The sequence below is a fragment of the Pipistrellus kuhlii genome, unplaced genomic scaffold, assembly GCF_014108245.1.
Source record: "Pipistrellus kuhlii isolate mPipKuh1 unplaced genomic scaffold, mPipKuh1.p scaffold_m20_p_15, whole genome shotgun sequence".
Lineage (NCBI taxonomy): Eukaryota > Metazoa > Chordata > Mammalia > Chiroptera > Vespertilionidae > Pipistrellus > Pipistrellus kuhlii.
This window is the reverse complement of record NW_023425460.1, coordinates 41,662,294-41,681,901: the sequence shown is the minus strand read 5'-3', so window position 1 is coordinate 41,681,901 and position 19,608 is coordinate 41,662,294. Positions and strand designations below refer to the sequence as shown.

Sequence of the window (19,608 nt, the reverse complement as noted above, 5' to 3'; positions counted from 1 at the left end):
GTCCACCCGTGGGTCTCTTCTTAAGGCTCAGTGGGCGGTGAGGCACCAAGCAGAACCAAGAAACTCTCTGCAGAGTATCTGCCATCGTTTCTTTTCAACAATATTTACAGCTCAGTGCTGTGAGCTGGACACTGAACCCAGTGATAGAAAGCAGAGTGATAAAAACATTCATCTTTCATTTCACCAGAGAAGGACAAGTGAATCAGAAGAAATTGAGGCAAAATAAGAGAAAAAACAACAACAAAAACAACTGACATTTAAATAGGATAATCTTGTTATTGCAAACACAAAGGGTTAGTCAAGTGCTTTACAAATGAAATTCTGCCTTCAGGCTAAATAATTTGCATCATCCTTCAAGGCCAAGGGAGTGTCAGGAGGGTGGGCTCTAGAAGGGGCTGCCGATCCCCAGGGTCCATGGCTAACTGAGGCACACACCATAGTTAAGCTCCAAAATCTCTCTGATCTCACACTTACCCCGAAGGCCAAGGAAAACCTTGGAAATACTAACGCACTCCCATTCGTTTTCATTATTCATAGTAGACATACCAACCCACAGGGTTATAATCTATGTATCATGAACTCTAGCCACAATTTGTCTTAGCGAGGTTGAACAACATAATAAATAGTATTTAAATCATTTTAGAACAATGATCATTCTTCCTGGAAATACTCAAAATACACTTCACTCAGCTGGAGAGTCTCATCTTCACCATACTGCCCTGTCACCTCCTCTCACCCGGGCAAGTTCCAGGCCAGCTCTCTTTTGTCATCGATTTCCCGATTCCTATAGGTCACGGTCCTATACGCTGTCCTAGAATTCAATCTATTTTTAAGGCACATGTAAAAGTTTACCAATGAGAAAAACATTCTATACAGAAAAAAACAACTGTACTTTTCTATCTCATTTACAAAGGCCACGTTGAGTCTGGTTCCCAACCAAAAGGAGATGATATTTCATGCTCCCATTAAATAAGTCCATCAAGACTGTACATGTATCTCAGATTAGCATGGCTTCAGGATTTGGACAACATTAGGTCCCTTCATGTCCTGGCTACAGAAGGTAGATCTGAGAAATTGAAAGAGAAAAAAAAAGAAAAGGTATTAATAGTAGGAATCCAAGGGAAAAAGACATTGGTAGATCTCTGAATGAATAAGTATCATTTTGTAAACATTTTTTAAATATAGCATTAATGTCTCAAATAACGTTTCTTTATTTTAATTGCAAACTTTTAAGATGTACACATTTTTATACTAGTTGCAAGTTTCAAATTAGACGTGGGTTGTAAGTCCCACTCACGAAAATTAAAAGACGTTTGAAAATGCAGAGGGAAAAGCAATACTCACTCACGTCCATATTTCCCAGATACATCTACCACCATGCCTGCTCCCAGCTTATTCCGAGAACGCCAGAACGAATGTGCCTTCCAGATGAACTCAATACTTGTGATGTTGCCAACATTAACTTCTGCATCAATTAATTTTGTATAGGTCACGCCCGGCTGAAGTGTTCCACTGCCAGAGAGAAATCAGACTCATTACCTTGCACTGGGAATTCACAATGTTGAAGTGAAAGGTGTCCGCCCTGTGTACCATGGGAGAGAACATTGCATTTCATAAGCCATTTGAAATTTTCGCAAGTGAAAACAAAGGCCGAGTTTGTATGGTATTAAAGGGACTGGGTAGCAGAATAACGTTCTCTCTTGCTGACCGCTTTTCCCCACACACCTTATTATCTATGTCTGCATTCTCACTTCCTAACACTGTCTGCTGGAAGTTTAAGCTGTGGAGAGATACATGCTATTATTTTTAGTTTATATCTGGAAAACACAAAGCAAAAAGGCAAGTCACATATAGCATGGCAGCTGGTGGGATTATAAGGAAAAGGCAACCCAGAGCTGCTCACCCAGCCAGTGAAACCAGGGCCCAGCACCATTCCTGCCTGCCTCGGTTCTGCCTACCTGGCCACCCCAAACTCCTCCGACTTCCCAGTTGTCCCACCGACACGGAGAAAGATGCTTCCCTGAGTGACATTGTTTCCATCGAGTGTGACAGACAACTTGTGCCTCCAACCTTGAAAGAGTGAGAGAGAGAATGAAGGGTTAAAACTATGCAAAAAGCATGATATCCTGGCTTTTTAATGTAAACGAAACTTTGTCATGTTCAGGGTTAAAGTGGTACAAGGCTGCTCATGTTCATGGAAAAGAATACAACTTTAGATTGTTGAGTGAATTTTGTGAAAAATGTCATTTAAAAATACACACATCCTAGCCAGAGTGGTGTTGAGCATTGACCTATGAACCAAGAGGTCAGTTTGATTCTTGGTCAAGGGCACATGCCTAGGTTGTGGGTTCAATAACCTAGTGTGGGGCATGTAGGAGGCAGCTGATCAATGATTCTCTCTTATCACTGATGTTTCTATCTCTCTCTCTCTCTCCCCCTTCCTCTATGAAATCAATAAAAATATACTTAAAAATAGATATAAATGCTCCCATTTCAATTTCTCACAAGTAAATAGTTTAATGATCTTTTAGAAAAACAATCTTCAGTGTTCCAGGCTCTTTTATGAGGTTTCAGAATGGATGTTGGGTGTCCTCTTCTGTCCATTCCCTTCCTTTTCTGGGCACACATTATGCTCCATAGCCAGGTTTTTACATGCCGCAGTTTGACAAGGAATCTGGAAAAAAATCTAGAAACTCCATCAGGCAAGATGTGTGCTGTTATGGCTGCTTTAGAGGCAGAATGAACTGCAGCCTCTCTCCTGTGTGACATGAACCAGGAATGCCCGGCGGGTTCAGGTCTGGGCCAGCACCAACCTGCTGGGAGGATAAATCCCATGCAAATGGGCAAGTGTAACTTTAAAAACCATAGAGCTAAACAGATTTTCATTCTGAATTCTGTAATCACTACATGCTTATGCTTAATCACATGTTGAAAAGATGCAATCCTTCATAAAATTGTTTGAAAAGCATCTGAAAGGGGGAGAAATGCTTCTAGACTCTTAAAAATTTTTCAATTCATGAGTGAATCGTTGGCCAAGAGTTCTCTTTCCCACCCCAGCCCATCCCACAGCAAGCAATTTGGCTCCCACAGACACTTCTCCAAACACACCACTGCCCCCGGGCTCACCAGGGACCCTTGGGTGCTTCATCCCACGGGCCCTTTGCAGTGCCCTTTGACCTTTCAGCATCAGTGGTGCAGGGAACAAACTCCATGCCACCTTCCTCCCCGCCCTTCTTCTCTGGGCTCCTCTAGCTACTGCCCCACCGACTCTCCTTCCCCCTCTGTCCATTCCTCAGTCTCCTTGGCGAGGCCTCGGACTCGGCTCCCTTTCTTTTCAATCTGGGACTCTTTGTTGGGAGGATATCATCACTGACTTTCCCAGCTCTGACTACCGGGTACCCTTGAGCGGCTGAAGGCTCTGCCTCCAGCCCACAGCCATCTCTAGGGGCTGACCCCACTCTCTCACCGCCTGGTGGGCGAGTCCTTCTCCAAGCCCACGTGCTACCACTGAGCCTGTCAACGCCCTGCAAACCGGCCTCTTTTCTTTTCTTTAGTCTTCTCTTACTTATTTGTTTTTCGTTTCTAAATATATTTTTTATTGTTGACAGTATTACAGATATCTCCCGTCTTCACCGCCCTATTGCCCATGTCCATGGGCTATGCATGTAAGTATATGAGTTCTTTGGTTTCTCTCTTCTCACCCCCCAACCCTACATTGAGGTATGCCAGTCTGTTCCATGCCTCCCTGCTTCGGCTCTTATTGTGTTGGTCAGTTCATTTTTGGTTCCACAGATAAGTGAGAGCATGCCTCTTTTCTTGTGCTAAAATGTGCAGACAACGGCACATCGCCCACTTAGCCAGCATCACCAAGACTCTCATTTCCTGCCCCCCCTCAAATCCCCTCTGCAGGCTCCTTCTTGCTGCCACCTCCTAACCATCTCCGTATTCTCTCCGCATCTCTCTGCGCTTCTGCCTGGATTCCTGCAACAACTGTCCTTTTTCTCCATCCCTTGCCCCCAGCTTTGTTGGGATAAAACTTACAGATAACACTGGGATTTAAAGCACATAAGCAGATGATTTGATAGACTACAGATATCATGGGCTGATGAGCACAATGCAGTTAGTTCACTCAACCCAGTCCTAACAGGTCGCCCTGCCTCCCCTTGTTCCTGCTGCTCCTGGAAGCTACTCCTTAGACTGATTTTTCTAAAATAAGCAAATCTGATCATCATAATACCCTTCAGGGCTTTCCATAAGCCCAAAGACAGAGCCTCAAGCCCCTTGTAGTGCACAGTTCCATTCTTTGATCCATGCGTTCTCAGCCTCCTCTCACATGACTCTCCTCCCGGCCTCTGTCACCCTCACAGGGTCCTTCAGTGCTGCCCTGGGACCTCCAGGCAGTTCCTTCTCTTGCCACCACTCTGAGGACTCGGGTTAGAGATTCTTTCCCTTAGAAGCTCCCTCCCCTGGCTATGGAAGCTCCCTCCCCAGTCCTCCTCACACAAGTTTCACTGAATCTGAGGTTTCTGTAGTTTTTGCACACCTTTCCCATTAGCCTAACCTCACACCATTGTTGCTCACGGCATCCTCACAGTCTGACCCAGTGACCACTTGTTTAGTCGACCTTCAGTACAAACGGTCAGAACTGGAAAGCTAAGAACCTGAAAGCATTACAATAAGACGTAGCTGGGATACTTACGAGCAAATGGGGCAAGAGCCCCAGTGTTTAAGAAATAATAGGGTCTCGTAGGCTTCTTATTTTTGAGGTGAAATTTGTCAGCAAAATGACCCATCGTTGGGCAGCCTTCTTTGGGACAATGGAAGCAGCTTCCCTGGTGACAGAAAACAAGAGGTAATCAGAAATCTAATCAGAAATGTTGTCCTCCGATACGTTCATGATGTATTATTAAACAATAATAAACCTTCAGAATTCAAATAAGGAATATGCATTTAAAAATGGCTCAATTGACTAACAGGCCACCCTGCCCGTTTTCAATAACAAAACAAAACAAGACCAAATCAATGAACAGAAAAAGAAAAATGGCCTTTCGGAGAAATAAAAAAAAAAAAGGGTAAAGAATGGGAATAGGAAATCCACAGGAGAGGAAACTTAGCCAATAACTTGTAAGAAGACACTCCATCTTACTGGCTGTCGGGGATGTGCTAATTTAAACAACGTGTGCGTTCATTTGGGGCAGATCTGCCAAAACGAAAACAACTGGCGACCCAAGGGCCAGTGCGGGCAGTGAGTGGGGTTCTCATTTGCTTCTGATGAGAAGATAAATTCACAGCCATTGCGGACAGCGGCTGGGAGAGGTCTAGCAGAGATGGACATGTGCAAACCCTTTGACAATCTCACTTCTTTTATCCACCATCAAGCAACTTCCACCCAAGTCCAGCAGGAACCATGCACAGGTGTTTATTGCCGAATTGCTTTTAATAACATTAAGAACCACCCACACACACATCAATGGGGGGATGAATAAATAAATTGTGGCTGGTTCCTGCAGATGTCAATGTAGGTTTCAAATTTATAAAGTTTAACAACAACAACATAAAGCAAACCCAGAAAGGTACTTTAGAGTGTGATGCTCTCTCTCTATATACACACACACACACACACACACACACACACACATATATATATATATATTCTATATATAGCTGATTCACTTCCAATTCTCCTTTAGTGGAGGTAGCGAGGGAACTATAAGCTACTTCAATTCTTTAATTTTATCTGTGTAAAATCTAAGCAAAGGCCCTGGCTGGGTAGCTCAGTTGGTTAGATTGTCGTCCCAGTATACCAAGTTTGCCTGTTCCATCTCTGGACAGGATACATATAGGAATCAAATTGATGTTTCTTTCTCACTCTCTCTTCTTTCCCCACTCTTTCTAAAATAAAAATTTAAAAATCTAAAGCAAAACTAACAAGATGTAAACTTTAAAAATTCTTGGGCAGGAGGGTTGAGTGTTTTCTATTTTAGGTTTTGAAGTTTCAGATTTATAAACTATGGACATTTGGGCTAGGACGCAGTAAACCACCCCATTAAAACATCATTTTCTATAAAGGAAAGTTCTAACAAAAATAACAATGACCCCCATTTCCTGAGTGCTGACCATGTGCCAAGCACTGTTCTAGGCACTTTCTGTGCTTCCAACTCAACTAATCCTCACACAGTCCCTTGGTAACTGTGATGCTTTCAGTCTCCGTTTATACAGACGAGGAAACCGAAATCTGCACGGAAGTGAAACCATTTGTCCCATGTTGCACATCCGGTAGTGATGAAACAAGAATATGAATGGGGCAGCCTGATGCTGAAGCCCCTCTTCATTTCATTTCATTTCATTTCATTTCATTTCATTTCATTTCATTTCACTGTATTTTTATGACTGATTGGGTTAAAATTCAATAAAACATGGCAAGGACATTGACTCCATGTTCTCTAAGTTTGCAACCATACTTGCATCCTGAGGCACAGGAGTCTAAGGTTCTCCAACGGGGCAGATTGAACCTCATTTTCTCTGAATATGCCGTGAGTCTGAAGGCCACCCCTCTGGTAAATGCGGGACCCCGCAGCCTCTCAGAGCAGCCCTGGGCTGGTGGAAGGGGAGGTGGAGGAAAAGGAAGCTGTGGGAGAATGTCAGTGTTCTGCTGTCCAGCTTTTTGATAAGGGAAGTTTACCCGGGCACATTCAGAGGAAGGGACTGGTTAAGGAATCCACTCCCCCTGCTCTATAACAAAACAAGTCTTATTCCTCCCCAACCTTGCACTTAATCATAAAGTGCTATTAGTTACAGTGAACTTCAGGTGGAACCCCTGCGATGGTTCTCTGCCTGACCAAACAGTGGTCTCCAAACACAAGAGGGAAGCTTTTTCCACTTCCCGCTACAAAACAGATTTTCTTTTTCCTTTCCATAGCGACAACCCAGTGAAAAGTACCTCCGCTCAGATCCACCCAGCACTGCCTGCCTCGGGACTCAAGTCAAATCTGATTTGCTGTTTTGTCACGTATTGATCTGTGTGGAATTTCTGTGAGCTGTCTATGCCACAGTTCTGCTCAGTATAAATAATTAAATTTTAATAAAATAATTTCAATGTTCCACGTGAATAGGAACACTTTTAGTTGTAACTGTTGATTGGTACCACTTTCTTGGGGCATCTCTGAAGATGACATTTAAAACACATACATAGAAAAATGTTTGCCCCGAACCTATCCTAGCATCTAACTACTGCATAACAAATGGCCCCCAAAGAGCAAAATTGGATATAACGTCCAAAAGAGCTGAAACAACCAGAATTCAAATAGCTGGCTTACTCACTTAAGCCCTTCAGCAACCTCCGCTGCTGTTCAGTATTCAGCACAGAGAGAATCTACTCTTTCCCAAAGTGGCAGGTGCATTTTTTTTTTTTTTAAACCACACACTCAAAGCCCTACTTTTTAGTTGGCTGATCATGCTTGGACAAATGACTTGCTAATTAAATTGCACTGCAAAATGCTTTACTTACCGCTTTGAAAGACTCGTAGGACCTGCAAGGGTAAGCAATAAAGGCGTGTGGATTGAGAACGCTTTCTGCATAAAATCGATGGCTCCGGGCATGGTTGCAATCAAAGAAGGAAGCCACTTCTGCGAAAACAATTTCCACTGGACTGAGAGCAATGAACGGATTAACGGGTAACCAAGATTAGGACCCATTTCTTAGAAAGGCAACTTTAAATGACAGTTTCTTGACTCAGGTTTACACAGCTAAGACCAGGTGTGTGTGCTTGGATGCTACTCAACGTGGATCAATATTACCGAGCATTTTCTCTGTGCCAGAGAAGTCTTTGTGGGAACCTAAAGGGGCATTCAAGCAGGGTAGACACACAAATGCAAGTGCAGATGACTCGGGGCTCTGACACTAATGTCCTCCTGGCTTCCCGGATCTCTGACGTAAGCACTTAGAGCCTTGAGCATCCCTGTGCCCACGGCATCTCCTTGGACCAAGTGATTCTGACTCCCTGTCTGCAGGAAGGACCGAACTCCCTCCTATTCAAATGTAGCACAGCCAGCACTGTGAACCCACTGCCCACCTTCAGCGCAGCTTCAAGGTGTGTGTGTGTGTGTGTGTGTGTGTGTGTGTGTGTGTATATATATATATATATATATATAATTTATTTATTATTATTATTTTTTTTTACCTTTTCCACTTATTATTTAAAGAAAGTGGAAGGGAGAGGGAGAGACAGAGACAAACAGCAATGTGAGAAAGATACGTCGATTGGCTGCCTCCTGTATGCCCTCAACCAGGGCCAGGAGCCTGCAACCGAGGTATGTGCCTTGACCAGACTCAAATCCAAGACCCTTCAGTCTGCAGACAAATGACACTATCCACTGAGCCAAACTGGCTAGTGTGGCTAAAATATATAATTATAACATAATAAATATAATATAATATATAATATAATAGGTCATATTATACATTATATTATATAATGTATAATATAATATATGTCATATATATTATATTATATATATTATATTGTTTATTATATACAAAAGGATGTGGATCCTGTTCTAGGAAAGGGAGCTGAGTGAATGTGTAACAGCAGCCTTCACATTTCACAAAGTACTTACCTTCCTTATAAACATTGAAATCAAACTTTAATAGCGGCGTGATTAAGTCTTCACACCCTGGCATATGCTTCCCTCCGTTTGGGTAGAAGTCCAGGTGCCCACAGGCGTTGACGGTGCCGGCCCCTGAAACAGACATTGGAAGGAGGGGGAATGCCTCTCGCATTCCCCTCTCGGCTTCGGCGCAGCCTCTGCCCGTGTTGAAGACTTCCTTACCGAGCTGCAGGAGGAAGCGGGCGGCGTTGGTGTGAATGACGTCCACGAAGCCGGCATCGGAGGGGTCCAGCCTGACCTCGTTGGGGGTGTCGTGGAAACACGGCCCGGCGGGGTCCAGCCCTAGGGAGCGGCTCGGAGGCTATTACACGGAGTCCCGTTCCACGGGACCCCACCTGGAGTTCAGATACTCGATTCTGAGCATAAAGATAAAATGAAACGCAGGCAGGGCCCAGCGAGGGGCGGGCAGGCTTACCGGTGATCCGCCCGAGGCCTGGCGTCCGGGCGCCCGCCTCCCCGGCCAGGTGGGCTCCCAGGCTGTGGCCGATCAAGTGCACTTTGGAAGGGGGGTATCCAAACTGTTTCTGACGGGTTTGAAGAAGGGAAACAGGACAGACATTTGGAGAAGAGCAGGTGGAATGCTTAACGTGGGGAAGGGGCTGGCACACCGCCCCCTCCCATCACCTGCAGGATGGGGTCTGGCCAGGGGACAGCGACACCCACAGCCCCCTCTGTGCTCATCTGCTGGAGGAGAGCGCGCCAGGCAGGCCTGGAGGGAGCCTGGGCAGGGCCCCCGCCCTGTGGCGGGGCAGCCCGTGGGTCCAGGAGACTGCCCAGGGGCGACCTCTGTGCTTCCGGCCCAGGCCATCCCTCCCGAGGCCCAACCCTTCCCGCAGGGCCCACCACGGTCAAAGGCAGCCCCTGCCCGCGCTGCTGTCCACCACCCATGTCCGCCGTGCCCTGGCGGTTTCCTCCAGTTTAAGGCAACTCTGTCCAATGTCCGGGATGACGTGGGACCTAGAGAGTCCACAGCTCAGACACCAGGATCAGTGAGAATGTTTCCAAAAACTTAGGGCCAGCTTTTCTCTGACAAGGAGATTAGTCTGATTTTATTTTTTGTAGAGAAAGACCCACTCTCAGTGCTTCCTTAACATCTACTCTCCCCTGACAGAGTGGGGGCAGAGAGAGACTTATAGGGACGAAGGGAGATGGGGGGGGGGGAGGGACAGAGGGAGAAATGTGGGGGCAGAGGGAGATGTGGGGGGGGGAAGAGGGAGACATGTGGGGGCAGAGGTGAGAATTGGCTCCCGATTCTGCTGTTTCCTATGTGTGCTCAGTGTTCCCATATCACCTTCCCCACCGCCCACCTGAGTTAGCTGCCGGTCACAGCCCTCTTCCTCCCACTGCCCTGCATTTCCTCACAGCAACCCCCCCCCCCCCCCCCACCGCCCCTGCACCCTGTGAGCAGACACTGTCCCGCCCACTGGGAACCTGCAGTGCCCAGAACAGCGCCCGCTCACAGCAAGTGCAAAGGAAACATGTGTTGAATCCGAAAGGGTCACACATCTTTAGATCTTACTTCTCCACATGTCTCACTTTCCATAGTGAGAGAGCACTTGGACATTTGTAAGTGTCTCTGGGTGTATTCCTTATAAAGAGCAACGCCTATTTTATTCTTTTAGAAAACGTATAGGTTAGAGAATTATGGTTGGACTGGCCTCCGGGTCTAATTCACTGCGTAGGACCTATTTCTGTAGGAAAATACACTCCACGTTCGAAACAGACAGAATGCAGAAGATGGCAACGGTTCCTAATCATTAAGGATGGGTTTGCATTTGCGATGAAAACTAACAAAGACGGTCCTCCAGGCAGATCTGGGTAGTGACCTTGAGCGAGGGGAAGGTCGGGAAACCCTTGGTGAGGAGCCTGTGAAGGAACACTGCCACCGCGTGGCGCTTTGTGTAACCACGGGCGCTTTCCCCAGGAGTAGCTCCTGTCCTGGCACCACGCAGGAGGGCCTGCCGTCTCACACGCTCAGTACTTGTGCAAGTGAATGAAAAGAACGGAAAAGTGCCACAAATTCTTGGCGATGCAAAAGCCATCAAATATACTTTCACAAGAATAACTCTTCTCACCATGAGAACATCGATGAAATAAGCAACCTCAGCTCCGGCGACACGAAGGTTGTTGACGGCGGGGATGTACTCCAGCGATCCGTTAATCCAGTCTACGTTAATGCAGTTCACATCTTCTGCTTTTAGCAACACCTGGGACAATGAGTGTGAGTATTAAAGGCATGAGAATGAAAGGAAACCAATGGATTCCATGATAAGCAATAACACTAGCAGGGCCTACTGCATGCTAGATACTGTCCTAACCCTTTTATGTATATAAACTGATTTAATCCTCACTTACAGATAAGGAAACTGAGGTACGGGTAGGCTAAGTGACTCGCCCATGATCACAGAGGCGGTAGGTAGAACCAGGATATGAATTCAGGCAGCCTAGTGCAGACACACTCCATCACTTATAAATAATTCATCGCGTGCTATGCTAGCAGTGTATTCATCTTGAGTATACCATTAAGAGGGGGAAATTAATCTCTGGAAGTGAACTTAGAAAATTTTTCTCTTCATTAAATAAGAAATGGATCATGCCAATTGCTTATTTTCAAAAGATGAGAATTTACCAATGAGAATCATTTTTAAAACAGGCCCCCATTGTAATCTATTGCAGTTCATGATAAGTGAGAAAAAATGGTAAATGGATAAGGCATGTCAGGCCTTGGCGTGAGTGAGGAATGGAGGGGTCCATGCATATGCATTAATGCCACACAAGGTTCATTTGCCTTCGCTGTAAGCGTTCCCGCTAAAGAACAGCGTGTTCCCGACATACATTGCACATGGCCTGCTGCCATTTTCCGTCTGACTTCCACCCAGGGATGTTGATGCGGGTCATCCTGTCTGTTCTGAAGTGCGAAGCGTGGATAGTTCGATGGTTAACCGCACTGATCTCCTGTTTCCGGTGAAGAGAGATTAAGATGAAACAATTTTTCCATTTTATTTAATATTTAGATTCTAAATCTGCTCAAAAGCCTTCCACTACAATTAATTTTTTTTTAAAAAAATATTTTTTTTTAATTAATTTCAGAGAGGAAGGGAGAGGGGGAGAAAGATAGAAACATCAACGATGAAAGCATATCATTGACTGGCTGCCTCCTGCATGCTCCCCGTTGGGGATGGAGCCCACAACCCTGGTATGTGCCTTGACCTGACCTGACCAGGATTGAACTGTGACCTCCAACAACAGAGCAACACCAGCTGGGCTAAATTTAATTCTTATTAACCTTCTTTAATACACCTTTACCAAAGACATAGTTACTGATACATATTGGGAAAGTACCAAGAAATTATTCATGCATGATGAAATGTAATATGTAAATGTAATCACGAGGAAAGGAAATAAACATGATTGGGTTTAAAGCAATGTTTGTAAGACAAGGTTGAGCCAGATTCCATCAGAGTTTCAGCAAGCCTTCCTTTGGTATAGCACTTCTCACTGGCTGTCAATGTAATTCACGGAATTGTCTTATTTGAGACTTAGAAGCATGCTACTGGTGGCAACATAGACTGTCCACCCCACTTTCTGAGTGAGGGATAGAAGTTAGAATCTCACCACGTAAAAGACAACACCACATGGAAGATAATTGTATGTGATTACATTAAGTATTATTTTGTATTTCTTACATTTTGTTGCATTGGTTTTATAACCAAACTCAATGATTTTAGAATATGATGAGTTTAAGTGATTTTGTGATTAAGAGGATTAATACACACAAGTACAAGCAATTCTATTAAGACAAAACTGAATTATCAGCAAATAGCAAGTCTGACAGTATTGAATCCTACGACTGGAAAGCCACACGTGTAGATACTTATGAAATTTAAACACAGAGCCGCGATGAGTTGCCTGAGTGAATAGTGACCACACAACTCACTGGCTAACGAATCTGCAGTTGGTTTACATAATAATTTCAATAGAGCTAACACTCGGATCTGTCCGTGTGGCAGGAGCTGTTCTCAGGGCTTCACAGAGTATCCCATTTAACGTTCCTGGCACAGTGAGGGGGGTAAAAATTTTATGGATCAGGAAGGGGCATAATGACAGAGGTCAAGTCACTTGCCCAGAAGTACTGGAGCCAATGAGTCCTGCACGAGGGTCAGACCCACGTGGTCTTTCTCTGAGTTGTGAGCTTCACCATTGGCTTCTCAGTTATGATCTGAACACAGTGTTCTCCCCTGACAGGGCCCAGACCAGATGTGGAACTTGCTGAGGCAGGAAATAAAATAATTGTACTCAGGCTTTGTGGGAGCACTTATCTGCTAAGTACTGGAACCCAGGGGGAAAAACACCTGTCCATCTATGCATCTAAAAGAATCCAGATGCTCATTCCAATGCCAGCTGGAGTCCCCTCAACACCTACTATTCTCCTGTTTCTACACTCCAAAAACCCACTTTGGGGAGGAATTTGGTAGAAAAGATTCGTTTAGGTTTTCCCCGTCAAGAGAATAGTTTGAAGAAAGGGGGATCCCAAGCAAGTCTCCCAGTGGCAATCAGACAAAAATATTGTGGGATCTGAGCATGCTCTGTTGTCACAAGGAGCCACTGAGGAATTTAATAAAGTAGAAAAGGCACAGCCCTATAAAAGGACATACTAACCTAGAAAATGGGAAATGCCAAACATCATGGGATCAAAAGAAGGCACCTGGGATTCTGATGCCACAAGTCCCCATGCTGAGCTGGGTGCTCGGGCCTTTTCTCATCTTTCTTATCCTTGGGGAGTCATGGAGCCTAGTAGATAGGTGATCAACCCATTCTACAACTGCTGACTACTTTGCAGGTCATCTCATTCCCAGCACATCAAAAACAGTCACCGCTTAGGTGTGTTCCAACCCTGACAATGGCTGCAGGCACAGAAACTAGCATACTCCCGCAAAATGTGCATCACCCTTACGTCTGCGTGAGCCACTCCAGGCTACAGAGCCATGGATTCCTGGGGGAAGTGAGTCATCGAATTCTTGCAGAAAGATAGACTCTCAATATCTTGGCTCTTGTAAATAATGCTGCTATGGACACAGGATGCATAAACCCATAAACTTTTTTTAACCAATGTAACCCCAATAAATTCAATAAAAAAGAAACCAATAGTTTCTGCCAGAATGGGTTACAGCATCTGCCTTTTGTTTTAGGACAAAAGAGGCCCGGTGCATGAAGATTTGTGCAAGAATGGGCCTTGCTTCCCCTGGCTGCTGGCACTGCCTTTGCTCCTGCTGGAGCCACCTTTTCACTCTGGCCTGGAGCCACCTTTCTGCCTTCCCATGCTGCCCAGAGGCCCGGAGCAGCTGGGGCGGTGCAAAACACCTGCCCCCATCTGCTCGGTGCCTGCATTTGCAAATTATCCCATCATCTTTGTTGGGTTAATTTGCATACTCACTCCTGATTGTCTGGTGGGTGTTGTGAAGGTATGGTCAATTTGCATCTTACTCTTTTATTAGTGTAGATAATCTGTTGGGAAGCAGGCCCCAGCTTACCTGGTAGACTATGCGGTTGCGCCTGGTGTAGAGCAGAAAGCGGGTGTTTATCTTTTCTGGGGACCAGGGCAAACCAGCGAACTGCCTGGATAGAGTCCCAGTCCATGGTAAACCATCTCTAAAGCACCCCAGCCTTTCATAGCAGACCTCGCTTCCTGTCACAGAAAGATGGCGTGTCAGTGCTAGAGGAACCGGAGGGGCTGTGTTTCCCACTCTGAAGGTTCATTGAAATTAGTCTTCAAGTTAACAAGTCTGACTCAGGGAGCATCTCTTCAAAAAATACCCCTCCACCCCCACTTATGACCATGACCATGGAGATCACAAAGCTGCAAATGAAAAAGTATGGACTCTGGAATCAGAACTTTCTCGCTTTGGGCAATCAGTTAACCTTTTATGAGTCTCACTTACCTCCTCTGCAAAATGGAGATACTACCACTAGCCTTACAGACTCGTTATGAAGACTAAACGAACTATAACATGGAAACCCCTTGTGACTGGGCCCGAGATATAAAGACATAAAATGAAATACGGTGCCCTGGCTGGGTAGTTCTCAATATGCCAAGGTTGTAGGTTTGATCCCCAGTCAGGACATATAAACAAGCAACTAATGAATACATAAATAAGTGAAATCAAAAATCAATGTTTCTCTTTCTCTCAAATAAATAAATAAAAATTTAAAAAATAAAATGAAACAAGATACTGTGTCTTCCCTGAGCTCCTGCCTTTTCTTGCTGGAAGGGATCCCTTTGTCCCCAGAGCCTAGCACCATGCCTGGCACACAGTAGGGCTCTGCTGTTCATTTCCTGAGAGCATTAATAGGAGCAAAGTTTCACTTAGCTTCAATCAAGCTTCTTCTTTCCAGAGCTCACTTTACTCACCTAAAGTGAGAGGCTTTGGGGAAACTAGGTCCTCATCATTTCTGTCATTCACTCACTCAAATTTATCCCATCACTATGACATTCTGTTTTCATTTAATACTCAAAACAAACAACTTAATTTCATGCTGTTTTATGGAGGTAGAGTTCAATATATTAAATTATGATTATACTTTATTACTATCTTTTTCAAGTTACTATTGATCATTTATTCAATTTATTGTTATTATGTATAATCTAATCACTTTATGGTCATTTATCAGTATTGGTTAGAGCTGTTTGGAGACTTGAATTTGAGAACTTTCTTCTCTCATTTAAAAAATAGTAAATAAGCCTTTGACTCTCAAATCCACCAGCTTTTAACTTCAAAACTGTAGGTGATTTCGCATTCTGAAGAATGAGATGCCACATAAATGTAAAGAGGAAGGAATAGGAAATTAAACTTATTTTTAATCAAATACAATTTTGTACATTTAAAAAAAATTGTACAGATAAGCAATATCCCCTGCCCACCCCCGGCCACAGTCCTGTCTCCAGAGCCAACCACCTGAAATATATGCAGGCCCTGTGGTTCCTCCAGATCCATACACGTGATCAACATTAGTTACACATGATCTATTAGCCTGCTGCAATAATAAATAAGGATGTAACCCACCCAGTCCCTGGACCAGCCCAAACCAGGGCAAGAGACCGAATCCACGCCTGTTACTTTAACTGTGAGAGTTAAATATAAGGATGGTGATTAATCAGGTTTTGGAGAAATGAAACAACAGGGGCCCCTGTGAGTAGCTCGAAGGGAGCAGCTCTCCGCTCCAGAGCTGGTGGAGAAATGGAAGAGGATACGTTACTCAAATGTGGAAACTTGGGGATAGGGCTGCTAGATGGGGAAAGGGCCCCTGAGGAGGGGTGTTAGCTCACTATTGCTGACATCATTGAGTGGCTTCCTGAATCTGGTTCTGGGAGTATCAGAAAACTGTAAACTGGAACCAGTGCCTGCTACTGGAATGACTGTGCTGGAGTGAAAAGCCATTGATGAAAAATGCAGACAGGCCGAGCCGTGACTCAGTGGTTGAGCCTGGACCCATGAGCCAGGAGGTCATGGTTCAATTAGTGTCAGGGCACATGCTGGAGTTGCAGGCTCCTTCCCCACTGGGGGCATCCGTGAGGCGGCCAGTCAATGATTCTCTCTCATCATTGATGTTTCAATCTCTCACTCCCTCTCCCTTCCTCTCTGAAGTCAATAAACACAAATTTAAAAAAGAAAAGAAAAACTTAGACAGGAATGGGAGCAAACAGGAGGGAACCCTCCCACTCCCTCCTGGACCCTCAGCATCCCCCAGGGTCCTCACTGACAATGCCTCTGAGGGCCTGTGCTAGCCAAGCAGGGCCTCCGCTCCTCCTGCTGTACAATCAGGAACAATTTTCACTCACTTTTGGCTTCTGCTGTAAAGGTAGTCATCTTCTATTTTGTGATTCGTACCTGGCATTCCTTACGACCTTCACAATGTGAATTTGAAAGCGCGCCACCCCTCCCTCTGGTCTCCCTTTCACCCTCCCAGCCTGTCAGCTGCATTTCTGCATTCATGCTATCAACATTGATAACATTCAGGCTCTGTCTATCATCATAATTAGGTCTTCCGTGTTCTGTCTGTAGGCTGACTCCAAAAATCAATAAACAGAATTTATAAGATCATGACTAGAAATGTAAATATTTTTCTCCCCAGAGCCATCTCTCATGCTATCATCATATTTCCTTCTCCGCACATCTATTGTTTGGATTCCATTCCTTCAAAGGAGAATATTGAAATGAATTCTCCTTTCTTGCCCGTGAATTGCTCAAGACCAGTGTCGTTTTAATTTGGTCCATTTCTGGGCCAGGCCTTTCTTGTGCCATTTTTTGGTTTTCCTGGTTTCTCTGGCTGCCTTTGTTTTCTCTTGATGGGAGTGGAACTGTGCCTCCTTCAATATGTCCCTGGTATGGGGCGGCTCCTCCTCAATGTATCTCCTGCCTGCCACCCTGTCTGTTTTTTTTTTTCTCTTGAAACACACACATGTCCAGCTCTGATTGGGGGCAGTGATTTCACATGTGAATTTGGCCCTCCTAATACAACCTTCTGTTTTTCCCAGAACGTTCAGCTGTCTTTATTTTTTGCATTCCATGCTTTACCCCTAAGTTCTCAAGTACATTATCCAGTCCATGGAAGAGAGTTTGGATTTCAAAATGAAGGTTGTTGTAAATGTTGCATGTTGTCTATGTTAGTAACTTGCCAGGGTTATTGGGCACCACCTTTTTTTTGATAAGGAAATCCGCAAAGAGAGAATAAAGTTGGAAGACGCTGGATGGGATGGAGGAGACTGGTTGACATCACAGGTATTAAAGCCACTTAGGGAAAAATAACATGTTTGCTATAAAATTAATAACTTGAAACTGGACCAATAACTTAAATGGCCAATATAACAATATTGAACTAGGATGGTAAGAGCAGACAAAACAAATAATTACTACATAGTAATTGCATAAGCAGTCCACAGTATAAGAGGCACAAGTTGGTGAATACTGAGTTAATGTATAAGAAATGCCCACAGACGGTCCTATTCGGGGTGGCTCAGTTGGTTAGAGCATCATCAATGCACTGAAAGGTTACAGGTTTTATATTCCATCAGGACACATTCCCAGATTGTGAGTTTGATCCCCAGTTGGGGTGTATACAGGAGACAACCAATCAATCTTTGTTTCTCACATCAATGTTCCTCTCTCTCTCTCTCTCTCTCTCTCTCTCTCTCTCTCTCTCTCTCTCATCAATGAAAAGCATATGCTCAAATGAGGAGTTCTTTAAAAAAGGAAGAAAAAAATAAATGTCAACAGAACAATATTCTTTCTTGAAATCATGACACAAATGGAGAAAAATCAATGTGAAAGTTCCAATCAGCATTACCCACTTCATTCATTCATTAATTCATTCAACATTTACTGAGCATCTACTGCGAGTCAGGTACTAAAATTGGAAAAATGTGTATTTTCTCATTTTCTATTACATATCCATTTTAAAAGTGAAGGCACTGAAACTTCAATGGATAATTTACTTGACCAAGACCATAAGGCTAATAAATGGCAGATCTGGGAGCCAAGTAAAGACTACCCAGCAACTTGTACATCAGTGGAAGTGGATGCTTCCCAATTGCTCTTCAGATTAACCCAGTATTACCAAATGGGTGCATCTCCCTTAGGTAATTTTATGACAAATAAATCAACATACAAACAGAACCCATCTTTCAAAGTCCATGTCAGTTACATTTTGGATGGGAATACACTCACTATTGTTAAGGGATTTATTATAAGCTATAAGTCTTACCTTTGGATGTGCCAGAGAATAAGAGTGCAGCAATCCAAATTCCAAGCATCTAAGTTGATTTTTTTAAATCACACAAAAAACCTTCTTGAAGATTTGTACGTGTACAATCCCCTGGCTATAAAAACCTCATTCAGTTTTCTTCAAAATGACACCACTCACTGCGTTCCAGGGGAGAAGAGCAGAGCTAACTGCGTCCTAAATGCCATGCCCTGCCCAGCGAATGTGCGGTAGCAGATGCCTCGCTGCGCGTTAAGCAATCATTAGTGGGGAGTGTCTTGCATTGTGCGACCGGTAATTAAAACTCCTGAGGTTTTTCTGTCTCATCGTTAGTAATATTTTGGGGAGGCACAGACTGAGTCACTCTTGGGAGTTATTTTAAGGCTTTCGGATGCTAGACAACAAACACTTAAAAGGTGAAAATGTTCCAAACCAGGGCTGTACATGTTGAGCAAATTTCCCCTCACTCACTTCTGAGTGCAAAGGCATACTTCTCACACACAGACCCTGTTCACAGGCGGGTTAAATGATGGACATGGCCAGTCTACCTGTCCTATGAGCGGGGTCATATGTCACAGCAGTTGCTGTCCTCTACTCCAGAGCCCGAACACCTGGTCCAAATTCTGGTTCTGCCACTTACGAGCAGTGGCTTTGGGCCAGTAAGCCTAGCCAGGCCTTTCCTCCCCTAAAAAATGGGGACAATCCTGGTTTTCAGATCATAGGGTTAAGTAGGCGATTGAATTGCTTATTCTATGAACAGTACCTAGGATATAGTAAGTACTATCAATATATTCAGTGCTAATTTTATTACCGTCATTTTTCAACTATGCTGATGCTTATAAGACCAAATTTATATGCACCCACAACTAAGTACACCTTTACATTGTTGTACATGGACTTCATCATATAGTAAACTTGACTTTCCAGCTTCTTTGTGAACTTAAAGTGAAGAGCAAATTCAACCCACAGGTATCCTTAATCCGTGGCTCAATTTCTAAATGTTCACAAAAGGTTTTTCTTGTATTTTCTTAATTTTTTTTCACTCTCACCATAAAAACATGAACATTTTTAAGTACTTATATGAGGTATCCAGCTTTTCATACAAACCTAGTTACATTACGTAAGAATCTAAGAAGAGATTACGCACAAGACCTGGTACACATTGTGGGTGCTTTATTTGGTTGA

The 19,608-nt window shown here is 44.1% G+C and overlaps 1 protein-coding gene across 2 annotated transcripts; it reads right to left on the bottom strand.

The window, feature by feature from the left end:
- Window positions 1-251: 251 nt before the first annotated feature.
- Window positions 252-18,690, bottom strand: PNLIPRP3 (pancreatic lipase related protein 3). 2 transcript variants are annotated; one of them, XM_036439174.2, is made up of 12 exons: window positions 18,427-18,690; window positions 14,199-14,353; window positions 11,503-11,622; window positions 10,743-10,874; window positions 9,083-9,191; window positions 8,830-8,949; window positions 8,617-8,739; window positions 7,508-7,626; window positions 4,700-4,832; window positions 1,959-2,070; window positions 1,349-1,512; window positions 252-1,066 (listed from the first exon to the last, which is right to left on the bottom strand). In XM_036439174.2, exons 1-12 carry the CDS (start codon window positions 18,473-18,475, stop codon window positions 1,041-1,043), a joined length of 1,362 nt encoding a protein of 453 aa, XP_036295067.1. In that variant the 5' UTR covers window positions 18,476-18,690; the 3' UTR covers window positions 252-1,040. The 2 variants fall into 2 exon arrangements, with proteins under 2 accessions (XP_036295067.1, XP_036295063.1); XM_036439170.2 differs by having other exon boundaries at window positions 1,345-1,512; window positions 18,427-18,687.
- Window positions 18,691-19,608: the final 918 nt, after the last annotated feature.

Bases quoted from the DNA above. Each gene is read 5' to 3' on its own strand.
- PNLIPRP3 (XM_036439170.2), bottom strand. From the start codon at position 18,475: ATGCTTGGAATTTGGATTGCTGCACTCTTATTCTCTGGCACATCCAAA. The intron at 4,833-7,507 runs GTAAGTAAAGCA...TTCTGTCACCAG, and splicing joins CCTACGAGTCTTTCAAAGCG to GGAAGCTGCTTCCATTGTCC. The intron at 1,513-1,958 runs GTAGGCAGAACC...TCTCTCTGGCAG, and splicing joins GAGGAGTTTGGGGTGGCCAG to TGGAACACTTCAGCCGGGCG.